We start from the raw sequence: 14350 nt of genomic DNA, 5'->3' as shown, positions 1-14350 counted from the left end.
ATTATTTATTATGACATGTCTTTTAATTGAAAAACGCTTTTTATATATCAGTAACTATTACTTGAAAGCAGAATAATATAAAAGATCGTATTAGATTCATAATTGTTGCATATTTGTAGTAAATTATTTTTAAAATGTGTTTTTGAATTAAAAGACACATCAAGATTTTTTACCTTATTTCTAATGCTAAAAAAAAAAAACTAAGTATAATTATTGAACGAAAAAAAGAGACACTACCTTTTTTCAGAAGGTGAAATTATACACCAGATTTAAAATTTAGTGTTTAAATAAAACAGAACTTCATGTTTTCGGAAAAAACCTTTTAGGTTTTTGTTAGTTATTAAATGACTTTTTTTCGGTTTTGGACCTATCCTATGTACCTAACATAATTGTACCTATTTATAATGTTTCGGAACATGCTCATAATTAGATATTTTAGAGTTACTTAGGTATTTTCCGTAACATACAATACAGGTAGGTATACGACATAACATTAGAATTAAAAAATAACAAATGTTATTTAGCAATTGTTTGAATTAATGATAACATTTTGGAGCTCTTAAAATTTCACACATTTTATGTTTATACTTATCATAGGTACTTATATTATATTTATTTTATCTAATACGATACGACAAAACACTGGCAGAATACGAACTAACAACTTTACATCAGGCCTTCTCCTGCGCGGGAGGGTTTGGGCTATAGTCACCACGCTGGCCCAATGCGGGCTGGGGACTTCACACACGCCTTTGAATTTATTCGCAGATGTACAAATATAGGTTTCATCACGATGTTTTCCTTCCCCGAGAAACTAGATATTATATAAATACATTAATTTAATTAAAATTACAAATTAAATACGTACCGTCAGTTTCATCATTTTAACCGACTTCAACATTTTCAATAGTCTTGTTTTGTCAAAAAAAAAACATTTATATTTCAGATTTGTCGCAAGCGACTTCACCAATTTAGGTGATCCTTTTTTTGTTTGAAAGGACTTGGTCCCATTGTCACCAGGCAAGGATTTGATGGGATTCTGTATTTATTAAGGGAATTCTTTGAATATTCCAGTACAGGTAAGTCTACACAAATACCCGTAGCCGTAACTTGTGTATTTGCTGCCGGAAAGCGATATTGGATAAAGTTAATCTGCTGATGAAGACCATTATAACTATTTTAAATTATTTTGTGAAATTCAACATGTGTGGTATCCATGCAATTTAGCAGAGCAATTAGAGAGAAGGAAACTGCGAAGGTTTTATAATATCCTTACACTTTACAAATGTCATGCCATAATAATAAATTCAATATTCTAAAAACTGCACTCCAAAAATACATCTCGTAAAGGCACTACCAACCTAGAAGACAAAGTTATTTTAGTATAAATTGGCAACTACTTTTAGAAGTCCCTAGGTGGCGCTACCTTGCCTTCATTAGCATTTTACTTACATCCGTAACAACATAAATTTGTCCGATTTGGTCCTTTTTTTCCGCGAGAATAATTTTTTGACAGTAATACTATACCTATAAGAAATGTGGCATATTGCGTAAGCGAAGTTCACCCATGTGGCATACCGCGTAAGCGAATTTGACCGATGTGGCATATCGCGTATGTGGAATATGGAGTTTATGGCATTTCACCAAAGTGTCATTTCGCGTATGTGTCAATCTGCGGAGATATGTCATTATGCGTGTAAACAATTTTATAAATAACAAGGTTTTTTCCAAACTAGTTTGACTGATAGACGGTTTTAGTCCGTTTGATTTTATACTTTAGAACAAAAAGATTACCAAAGTCAATATTTACAACACGCCGCGTCAACGCGACTTAACCTATCACAGCTGTATTCGAACAATGAGATACGTCAAATACTAGATATTGAAACGATATGGATTGGATATGTCAGTGTTAAACAAGTGTCAAATTGCCGTTTCTTCAAACGAAAACGTCACTTTTGACACTTGTTTGATACTGACATATCCAATACATATCGTTTCAATATCTAGTATTTGACGTATCTCATTGTTCGAATACGGCTGTCAGTTATTTATCGATTTATGAGAACTTCAAATATAAACTACATAATATTACTTAAGTAAAGTACTCAAGATATTTTATAAACGACAACCGACTTATCGCTGACTGTACTTTTCTTTCCACGGGCAACCAATACTCATCGAGGCAATTCTAACAACCCCAAGCACAATTAGTTTGCGTTGGGTTATCACAATGTCCCCATGTTCACCTCCTGCGGATTTTGCGGAAAGCGGGAAGTGGGTCAAATTTAGCTTCCAAGATTTGACCCATACTAACTGACATACCTACATAGACATATGTTTATGTACTAATAGGGCAAGTAAATTAAAAGCTTGTTAAACAACACATGAGGGTTCCGTGCTTATATACGATACGATAAAAAACAAAAGGTGTTTCGAGGCTTACGTACTTTTACAAAGGGGCCCACAGATTACCAGTTCGCCGGACGATATCAGCCTGTCAGTTAAAAGCAAAAGGTGACAGTCTTAGTAATAAGGTGACAGACAGGTCCGAACAACTAACATACTGATATCGTCCGGCGAACTGGTAATCTGTGGGCCCCTTAAGGACGATTAGTACCTATTTAACAAATAAATTTCGTGAAATGTGTTTGTTTGGTCATACGGTCTTAAAGTTGGAGACAGACACATTTTTATTGACTTTCAAAGCGATTACTTATTCCTGATATTTAATAAAAAATCTGTGTAAAACTACTTATTACTAATAAAAAAATTGCCATAGGTCTCATGGTCGACGCTAAAGTATTTTTTTATTTGATTCAAAACCGGTTGCCGTATATATATATAGGTATATTTATGAAATCAAAATATAGGTACATAGTTATTAATTAACGAAATAAATTTAAACAATAAGTATACAGAGTTATTAATAATAAACAGCAGCTAATATACAGTCAATATTTAACAAATATAATTTAAATAATAGATTAAGTGATAACTTGTGCTTATAATACGTGACATAAACGAGTTTGGCTCTTAAATAAAATAAAATTCTTATATTTTATAAAACTGGTTGTAAATATAATTAAATGACTAAAAACATTAATATTTGTCGTATTCTAGATTAACATCGTCTTAGTTTTACATAAGTTCCTAAACATTAAACAATCTAAGGGTCTCATAAAACAAATATACCTACATTAAACTTAATTAATTAAGTAGGTATAGGTTAATTATAAATTGATCCGGTTTTTTATTCAACAGTCCAATGTTTAGTCCTTATTTTTCTGTTCCTCTTTTTTATCTGTTATTTCTTTATTTATTTGCCACGAATAAACTATTTCTATTTCTTATACCCAAATTTCCACACACAAGCTGGATTTATGAAGGGTTTCTCCACAACAGACCACCTTCAGACCCTATGCCAAATAATTGAGAAACACACAGAGTTCCAAATACCACTTTATATAGGATTTGTCGACTTTAAAAAAGCTTTCGACTCGATCACTCATACATCGATATGGCAGGCACTAGAGAATCAGGACATACCAGAAGTCTACATACATGTCATAAAAAAGATCTATGAAAAAAGTACAGCCAGAGTAAAAACAGACAAATTAGGAAGACAGATCCAGATCAACAGAGGGGTAAGACAGGGAGACCCAATGTCACCAAAGCTGTTCATAGCGGTCTTAGAAGAAATATTCAAAAATCTAAACTGGGAAGAAAGACAAAAAGGCATCAAGATAAACAACAAATATTTATCAAATCTTCGATTCGCAGATGACCTGGTAATATTAGCATACAGTGCAACTGAACTCAGTATATTACTGCAAGAACTAAATGCACAAAGTCAAAAAGTATGTCTAGAAATGAATGAAGAAAAAACAAAAGTCATGACCAACTCAAAAAAGTGACTATACAAATAGAGAATACATCACTGGAATATGTTGACGAGTATATATACCTTGGAAAACAGGTATCATTCACAGACTGCACAAACAAAGAAATAACAAGAATCGGACAGACATGGAAGAAGTACTGGGCCATGAAGGATATATTTAAGAAGAAACTACCAATAAAACTAAAAAAACTAGCCTTCGACTCATGCATTCTGCCCTGTCTTACATATGGTAGTCAAACATGGTCACTCACAGGAGATATCATCAAACGAATTCAAGTATGTCAACGGTCAATAGAAAGAAGTGTCCTTAACATAAAGTTATCAAACAGAGTTAGAAACACAGAGATAAGAAGAACAAGATTTATAGATGCAGCAATACATATATTGAAACAAAAATACAATTGGGCCGGGCACATAGCCAGGATGAAAAACAACAGATGGACAAAAATAGCAACAAATTGGAATCCAAAAATTGGTAAAAGAAAAAAGGGCAAACCAAAAACAAGATGGGAAAAAGACCTAATAGAAACAATAGGAAAAGACTGGAAAGAAATGGCAATAGATAGACAAGAATGGAAGAAAATGTTGGACAAATACTTAAATATATTAGAAAAAGGCGATTCGGAAGAGGCCTAGGTCAAAAAGACCTTACGAACATGCATATAGAAATATACATACATAAAATTATAATTGTTAAATGAAATGTTAACAGTTCGTATAAGAAAGGCTTTAATAATAATAATAATACCCAAATTTCCAAGAGATACCTACGCAAATTTCTTAAGCCAGAAACCTCGCGTTTTGACACTCTTATATTTCAGACTTTCTCATCAGTTTTTGAAGAATAAAATAAGAAAATAACCCTTTACAATGTGGTGTGGTCTAATATAATAAAACCCGACTGATTAGGTATTATAGACAGTCCTACCAATTAACTCTGCAGACGGTTGGTGACTTAAGTATTCACACGGTGGTCCTGTGTTATATGTAAAGTAACGGGTAGTCTATTTTTAGACTAATTTAGTGTAAGAATTTAATTTTAAAGTTAAAGTATTTAATAGTTCACAAACATAAATTTAACTTAGAAATAAATAACTACTTTGATGTATTGGGAAATTATGAAGAAGATAACGTTGATAGTCAGTATAACCATATAATTAATAGTATCAGATGTGCCAGCAACAAAATAAAAGCAACGAAAAATAAACATAAAAAACTGACCGAAAAAACATTAAAACTTATAGATGAGAGACAGTCTTTACACCTCAAAACAAATAGCCCAGAATACAGAGCAAAAGATAAATTGGTAAAACGTAGCATACGTGCAGACATCAGACACCATAATACAAAACTGGTAGAAATAGCTCTAACAAAAAACAAGTCCCTCAAGGCCGCAAAAAAAGGTGCATCACAGGAGCAACGCTGGATAACTAGCTTGAGGGACAGCAGAGGAACAAAGCAGGGAGACAGGAACACAATTTTAAATATTGCTACAGAATATTATAAGGCTCTCTACTCTGATCCCCTCCGAACTCAAGATCCACCAATCGAAGGCGATAGTTTCAGCGCCATCCCACCAGTTACAGAGCACGATGTGTACCTGGCACTTCGAAAAATGAAGTACAGCAGAAGTGCGGGTGAGGATGGCGTCACAACCGAAACATTGCGAGTTGGGGAGCCATCATTAATTCCACACATTTGCAGATTGTTTAATAAAATTATAGAAACCCAATTTTTCCCAAAAACTATGTGCCACTCGAACATAATTCTGTTGCATAAGAAGGGCGACAAGGCTGATATAGGAAATTATCGCCCTATTAGCCTTGTATCCCATCTTTATAAAATACTTATAAAAATTTTAGAAAACCGAATTTCAGGCCAACTTGATCTGCACCAACCACCCGAACAAGCGGGATTCCGCCCCGGACTGTCTACCACCGACCACCTGCACACGTTAAACCAAATTATCGAAAAATGCAACGAACATAACCTCCCCCTCTACTTAGCCTTCGTAGATTATTCCAAAGCGTTTGACAGCATATCGCACCATGCCATCTTCACAGCTTTACATAATCAAGAAATAGCCCCTAATTACATCCAACTTCTAAGCACTATATATAAACATAGTACAGCCGCCATAAAATTACAGTCTTCTGGCCCGTCCTTTGAAGTACAAAGGGGAGTTAAACAAGGAGATCCGCTATCGCCGAAACTTTTCACCAGCACATTGGAACATGTCTTCCGGAAGCTTGCGCCGCGTTGGGGAGACAAGGGCCTGGTTGTCGGCGAAAAAAGGTTAACTAACCTTCGCTTCGCCGATGATATAGTCCTTTTTTCCTCAACGGCATCCGAGCTACATCTTATGCTAGAAGACCTTAGCAACGCAAGCCTCGAGGTCGGACTGAAGATGAATATGTCAAAGACCAAAGTCATGTCCAACAGCACAAAACGTAAGATTGAGGTAAACGGAGAACACATTGCATATGTCCATGAATACCTTTATTTGGGCCAAATAGTCTCTTTCCAGGCGCGACAAGACAAAGAGGTCAATAGACGGACCGAGAACGCCTGGAAGAGCTATTGGTCCATGAAACACCTCATGAAGGGAGACCTACCTCTGTCTCTCAAACGTAGGCTCATGGACATGTGCATACTTCCAGTCCTCACTTACGGTGCTCAGACTTGGTCTTTGACGGAAGCTCAGAAGTCCAAACTCGGGGTTTGCCAGAGAGCTATGGAGCGCAGCATATTAGGTGTGAAACTAAGGGATCGCATCCGGAACACCACGCTGCGCTCAAAAACTCAGATAATAGATGTAGCTCAAAAAGCGGCCAAGCTAAAGTGGGACTGGGCTGGTCATGTCTGCCGCATGCCGAACGACTTGTGGGCCAAGTTAACCACAGAGTGGGTGCCCCACGAGTCACACCGGGGATCCGGCAGACCTCGTCGGCGATGGCGGGATAACTTGGACTCCTTTTTGAGAGACTGGCCAGATGTAGCTCAAAACCGGGACGAGTGGAAGAAGAGGGGGGAGGCGTTTGCCCAGCAGTGGGACACAACAGGCTCATAATATAATATACTGATTATAATATATAAATCAGTCTCAAGTTAAACTCAAGACCGTAGTATCCACAACTTGTCGCTAACCACCCGAGTTAACCTATTAGATATCCTACATCTCTAGTGAGACGAAATTAGTAAAATTATAAGGTTTTAAGGTTAGGGTACATCTGAAGTACTTTAATTCTGCCAACCTGCATTATCATTTATCTTCCAAATCAAAGAGATATAATATAGGTAATACAGACACCATCAGATATATCGGAACGTCAAAGTTATCAAAAATATCTGAACATGTACTTCATATTGATGTCGACTGTACATGCATAATATAAATAACATACAGTCGACTCTCGTTAATTCGAAACTCAAGGGACCTTTAAAATATTACGAATTATCGAGAGTTTGAAATATCAAATGGTTCGAAATTATTGAGAGAAAAAAATATGAATGTTCGAATTATTGAGTAATAATCAATTATGGTTTATTAACTGCTAATTTTTTTACAATATGTAAAGGTTAGGGTACATATTTACATGCACATACATAATGTGAATTAAATATTAGTCTTTCGGAAGAAGTCTGTAAGTAATATTAGTTTGCTTCAATAACTTTTTTTTATCAGACATACCTAGTGCCTGAAATGCTTTTACAATAATAAATGGTCGTGCAACGATGAACTTGAACTTGTCTCAAACTGTAGGGGTACGTAGGTACGTAAAGTTATTTAGATTGCAGAGGTAGGCACCTCTGCAATCTGATAACTTTGAATTGTCGAGTGTTTGACGCCTATGAGTTCGAATTAACGCGTCGTTTTGTTATGTAGCGGTGACTTTTTTGTTCGAATTACCAAGTGCTTAAAAATGTTTTCGAAATATAAGGAGATTTTCTAGGGAACTCGTGATAACTTCGAATTATAGAGAGGTTCGAATTATCGCGGGTTTGAATTAACGAGAGTCGACTGTACATACATACAATCTAAAAACATTAGGTAAGTAAGTACCCTTCCTGTTTCATCACCATCAGTCGGATAGCGAAAATTGATCACAAGTCCTGATTTCAAAGAAAGACAGGTCTTTCTTATCTGTTCCGTTAATACAAACTCCCGTCGATAGATGGCATTGTGTGTCAAACACTTTGACTGAGAGGCGTTTTTAAGTGTTTAGTTTTTGTTGAAAGAGGGCGCTGTCCGCAGTTTCTTGCGGATGCGAGGGGAGCTCCAGCGCGGGACCACGCGGGTGTCGCCCGGGGACACGCCCTCGTCCACGTCGTCGGCTTCCGTTTTTATTTCCATTTTCTGAAAAGAAGTATCGGTACAGGTACATATAAAAATATTAAAACCATTTATCCATTATTATATATACATTTTTTTGATAATTTTATACGTTTTCATTTTGAGTTTTAGTCGCGTGTCGAAAGATGGCAGTAAATTTACTGTGACTACAAAATTTACTATGACAGGACCCCTCTATACTATCTATTCTCTTTGCCTGTATTACTAACAATGGTTTGCCTGTATTATACTTACTAACATACTCGTAGCTCGTAGCTACTAAAATTATGACTCTGTCTTCATGGAATAATCGTGTTATTTCTCATTTTTTAAGAATAACTTTCCAATATGTACTCGTATATTTGTAAAGTTCAAACCCCGGCTCGTACCAATCAGTTTTCGGAACTTAAGTACGAAATATCATTTGATATACCAGTCGCTTTTTGGTGAAGGAAAACATCGTGAGGAGACCGCTATAATGTGATATAACCTAGCTAGCTCTTAACGATGGCTACAGATTTTGACACATCTCAAGGCAAAAGTCGAGGTAATAAATAGTATCACACAATACATACAGAGCGTGCGTAACTCGTAGAGGGCAGCACAGGAGCCTAAGTGTCAATCTAATGTGTATGTATAAAATTTAGGTCACAAAGTTTGTTTTGTTTTGCGTTTACTGCAGGAGGCAGTATCCTACTTATTGTTTTGAAGAATCAATGTTAAGTTAAATTTTTCTATGTATTAAGGAAATCAGACGTCGGAAATAGATGCCTCAACCTCACTGTCCAAGGCCCTAGATCACGCGGCCGCGGTGAGCCTAAGAAGCGCTGACTGGACGTCGTGACAGCGGACATGGAGGTTGGACATATGGGGTCATATGGACATGAGGGCCAGAATCGCCAGAAGAAGATTTGTCTTACCTGTACCACAAGCCGTATCAGCGTGTGCTGTTGTTCTAGAAGTTGAGACATCTCCCGTAATCTTCTCTTCTGCTTGTCTAGTTCTGCGCTGATGTAGTCTTCACTGCTCTCTAGCACGAGGTCGAGGCTGGCTGGAATATCAAAAACCACAGTATATATAGAGTTTGTGAAAAAATTACAACAATTTTATCATCTATTAACTCTCCTCATTGATTTATCATTCTGACATCGGCCATTGTATCTAGTCATTTTGACAATAAATAATATTGCATACACTAATAATTGTGACGACGCGCGACGATAACTATATTAAATTATTTAAAAATTACATACTATTACTGTCTTATCGTTACCAAGGTTAACGACTTGTAGAAAATAAATTTCGATTGTCTTAAACGTATTGCATGCATATTGCATGTTTTAAACGTAAAACCTAATTTTAGCACCCATCAAACCAGGGTATATTGATAATATAACACATTAAATTAATGCAAAAAAAACTGAGAAATGTGTAAGTCGGTTAAAAAAGGCTTGTTATAAAGAGTATCAATGATTAAATACAAACCGTCATCAGTGAAGGGATTGCAGAACCACTTCCTCAGTATGAGGTCCAGGAAGCCTAGCTTGCAGTTCTTGTTGTTCGGGTACTCGATCAGCTCGTTCTTGTCCACCTTCTCCAGGAGGATGGTGGGCAGCTTCCGCTCCAGCTCCGTGTGTAACACCACCTGGAGATTACAGCCAACACCATTCAAACTAAATGACCTGTTCAGGAACAGCTTGTTACGACCAATATTGCGACATTGAATCACACACTCAATAAAACGTAAATTCGTATGTGTTTCAGAGATGTTCGGTTTTGATTTTCATATTTAATTCGATATCGACCGCGATATTAATATAATATATTATTACAGTAATTACGCAATTATAACATTTGCACAGATATACACCGTGTTTTTATTGAATTCCGTTAACATCGGGGTATGGTTAAGTACGTTTAAGAGAACTAAATGGCATAGTTCTTTTGCTTTTTTGTAATAAAAAAAATTAGTTTAAAAAGTAATTAAATGTAGCATATAGCGTTGTTGTAACACGGGCATTATATTTAACTCAACCAAACAATTGAAATCTGTGACATATCAATATCATTTCGAACAACGATCGACCGAGATTGTACTTAAGTTTAATAACAAATGTATGCTATGCAGACGACAGTACTGGGGATGCCTATTACACAGGCCGTGCCAATATCCCTCGTTCTGTGGTGCTGGAGAGTCGTGAAAAGCTTGTGTCGGACACTGAGAGCACTCTATCCAGAGTTTCGGTGTAGGGTCGGGACAATTTAGTGCGAATCAACCCCACCAAGACACAAGTTTGCGCGTTCACCGCTAAGAAAACCCCATTTACTGTGGTCCCACAGTTCCAGGGCACAGCCCTTACCATGTCAGGGCGTATTGGGATCCTAGGTGTCGACATCTCCAGTGACGTCCAATTCCGTAGCCACCTGGAAGGTAAGGCTGCGCTGGCATCCAAAAAACTCGGTGTGCTCAATAAAGCGAGGCGATACTTTACTCCGGGGCAAAGACTGCTGCTTTATAAATCGCAAGTCAACCCCATATGGAGTACTGCTGTCACCTTTGGGCAGGAGCACCTGGATGCCAGCTTGGACCCTTCGACTCAGGCCAAAGGCGCGCTGTACGAATCGTCGATGATCCCAAACTCACAAGCGGTATTGAACCTAAAACTCTAAGGAGAGACTTTGCCTCCTTGTGTGTGTTCTACCGCTTGTACAATGGGCTGTGCTCTGAGGAATTATTTGACATGATGCCAACGGCCGCTTTCTATCACCGCACCGCTCGCCGTCGGCAGGGTGTTCATCCTCACACCCTAGAACCTAAATGGTCGCGTACTGTGCGATTTAAGAGGAATTTCCTCCCGCGGACGCTCCGGCTGTGGAATGAGCTCCCTTCCGAGGTTTTCCCGAGGGTCTACAATATGGAGTTCTTCAAAAAAGGAGTGTACAGGTTTTTAAAAGGTCGGCAACGCGCTTGTAACACCTCTGGAGTTGCAGGCGTCCATAGGCTACGGTGACTGCTTACCATCAGGCGGGCCGTAAGCTTGTTTGCCACCGATGTGGTATAAAAAAAATGAACTCATTCTAAACACTAATCAATATGTAAACCGGCCCTAAGGCAAGTGTACACGCTTGTAGAGGCCTTATAGGAAAAAAATAAATTATTGATTATCTCCGAAATGGAGTTAATTAGAATACCGGTGTCTTTGAGAAAGTTACTTGATTTAAGCTCAGGAATGTACCCCTGAAATTAACGGAAATCAAAAAAAAACACGGTGTATAAGAACTTTGTTGTAACAAAACAGTTTATGTTTATGCTCATAATACAGTAAAATTATACATTTTGCGTTTGCGTCAAATCCGGTAGTTCTGATTTTTTGCAGGCTTGTTTATGATGTTGGCCCAATGAATAATCCAAGTTTGCGACCTCGAGCGCCGAACGCAACTTTGTTAAAAATCGAATAAACCGCTTTTTTTTTATTTGGGCAATTATAACCCTAAAGTACTAGTTTTTGATAGTAACTTCCTAGGGCGTTTTTAAAGTAGACCAAATTTGCTACAATAAGTCACTAGAATTGTCTCTGTGCATCTAATATTTTCCGAGATAAAGCCTTTCCAAATTTTAAAATTTTACATCAGTTCTTAGCTATAATATAAGGGTTAGGTAGGTAATTTATATGGAATTCATCATCGCCACGTTCTACAAAATATTTATATTCCAAATATTTATTTCTCGGAAAATATTAGATGTTCTAGTGTCTTATTGTAGCAAATTTAGTCTACTTTAAAAACGCCCTAGAAAGTTACTACCAAAAACTAGTACTTTAGGGTAATAATCGTCCAAATCTAAAAAAAATTGCGGTTTATTCGATTTTTGACAAAGTTGCGTTCGGCGCTCGAAGTCACAAACTTGGATTATTCATTGGGCTAACATCATAAACAAGTCTGCAAAAAATCAGAACTACCGGATTTGACGCAAAAGAGCCAGGTTACAAAATTCGACAAAGTTACTGGATTATCAATGTAATTTGCGGTATTGAATACATCATAGAGGGTTTACGATATGTGTGTAGATTATCAATTTTAGATCACCTCAAAAACTCTCTCAACTTTACTCACCTGCATAGCCAGCCTCTTCAACTGCGCGTTCCTCCTAACACTCTCGATGTCGCCAACAGCCAAACCGATCAGCAAATTCATCAGAAGGATCGGCATTAATACCATAAAGGTCCCCAGAATCACAAACGTAGGCATAGGGAATGGTAGGACCCTATCCGTCTCTGATTCATAGTACGGCTGCACGTAAGTCCCGACGAAGTCTATCTCGCCCAGCATCATTGCGAAAGTCCGCATCAGAGACATGGGTATGCTGTTGAAAGACAAGTGGTGACCCTGAAAAGATTTAGATGTGACAGTTGTAATTCGCAATGCAGTTCGCTTGGCAGGTATAAAATGGGTTTTTCACGAATTATAGACGGGTTTTTATGAAGGGCTAATAACTAAGTAGAATAGTATAGCAAAGTAAAGAGTAGTAGTGTACTTTATTAAGTATTCGTTGTAGGTAATTTGCTAAAAGCTTGTTATGTCATACTTAAGTCTATCACATTAGTATAAAAGCTTTTTGAGTATGTATCTATATATAATATACATATGCCTATGTACCGTTCAAAGAGTTAGGTAAGTTAGGTTATGTATACATTGTCTTTTGATATAGTCTATTCATACACACGAATTAACCTTTACACGTATTTACGTAACATAACTAAATACAAAAATAAAATGTGCCTATTTTGCTCCCCACTGGGTAATTGTGCTCAAACAGTTTTAGGGTTCCGTACCCAAAGTCTGTCTGTCTGTATGTATGTCCGTCACCAGGCTGTATCTCAAGAACCGTGATAGCTAGACAGTTGAAATTTTTACAGATGATGTATTTCTATTGTCGCTATAACAACAAAAACTAAAAACAAAATAAAATAAATATTTAAGTAGGGCTCCCATCCCATACAACAAATGTATTTTTTTGAACAATCAAGAGACCCTTTAAAGTTAGATTTTGTTGTTAGAGTTGTATTTTCAATTTTTTCTAATGATTGTTTTTTTTCTTCTATGTAATTTTTGTATTTGAATATTCTGTGTGTATTGTGGCAAAAAAATAAACAGATTATCTATCTATCTATCTTAGACTAAGAAGAGTCTGCAGAGATTTTCACGATTTTGATAGCCCACGCAGTGTTATTTATACCTACGTTATAATTTCATAGAATTTTGACGTTTAAAATAACACTTGCACTGCGTGGGCTATCAAACTCGCTGCATACTCTTCTTGGTCTAACTCTACCAGCTGGTGTGGTGAAAAATATTTTTACAATAACACTTGCACTGCGTGGGCTATCAAACTCGCTGCATACTCTTCTTGGTCTAACTCTACCAGCTGGTGTGGTGAAAAATATTTTTACAATTTAAATTAAATTTTAAAATTTTGGAGCAAACTTAGCAGCAAAATAGGCCATTTTACAGTGGATACAATACATTAGTCAAACTCAAAGGATTTGATTTCAAATGTTATGTTCAGTGACTGAAACTTATCAATAAAAGTGAATTCTATTTACCTATTAGAGAATGAAAAGGAACTTGTATTAAATAGCAACGAATGTTCTGATGTCATTCATACATTCTTGTTTTTCTACGTTTGTTTTATCGTGTTAGAATTTTTTCATTTAAACACACGAAGATTGTAGGAAACCAATTCTAATCAAACCAACATATAACTTTCTTATTACATTATGTAGTACCTAGGTAAATCCATACTAATATTCTAAAGGCGAAAGTGTGTCTGTCTGTCTGTCTGTCTGTTACCTCTTCACGCTTAATCCGCTGAACCGATTTAGTTGAAATTTGGTATAGAGATAGTTTGAGTCCCGGGGAAGGATATAGGATAGTTTTTATGTCGGAAATCATCCCTGAAGAGAGTGCAAAGGGGGTGGAATCGAAAGAGTTAATGAATTGCCTAATAATTGAAGTAAGCAATGCGCGAATTGAATGATTGCTATTAGCATTATTCAGGCGCTATACCTACTTTAGTTGCTGTCACTAATTCCACGCAGACGAAGTCGCGGGCA

The 14350-nt window shown here is 36.8% G+C and overlaps 1 protein-coding gene across 1 annotated transcript in view; it reads right to left on the bottom strand.

Moving 5' to 3' along the window:
- Positions 1-8087: 8087 nt before the first annotated feature.
- Positions 8088-14350, bottom strand: part of LOC134804146 (transient receptor potential cation channel subfamily A member 1) — a 52788-nt gene continuing 46525 nt past the window's right edge. The window contains exons 18-21 of the mRNA XM_063777091.1: positions 12351-12623; positions 9723-9882; positions 9158-9288; positions 8088-8261 (exon numbers count right to left, since the gene is read on the bottom strand). Coding sequence (XP_063633161.1) covers positions 8127-8261; positions 9158-9288; positions 9723-9882; positions 12351-12623 — 699 coding nt within the window. The 3' untranslated portion in view covers positions 8088-8126. The remainder of the gene's footprint in view (positions 8262-9157; positions 9289-9722; positions 9883-12350; positions 12624-14350) is intronic.

Source organism: Cydia splendana, chromosome Z, assembly GCF_910591565.1.
Source record: "Cydia splendana chromosome Z, ilCydSple1.2, whole genome shotgun sequence".
NCBI classification, from domain to species: Eukaryota; Metazoa; Arthropoda; class Insecta; order Lepidoptera; family Tortricidae; genus Cydia; species Cydia splendana.
The sequence above is the reverse complement of the archived record's forward strand: the minus strand, read 5'-3'. Positions and strand labels throughout refer to the sequence as shown.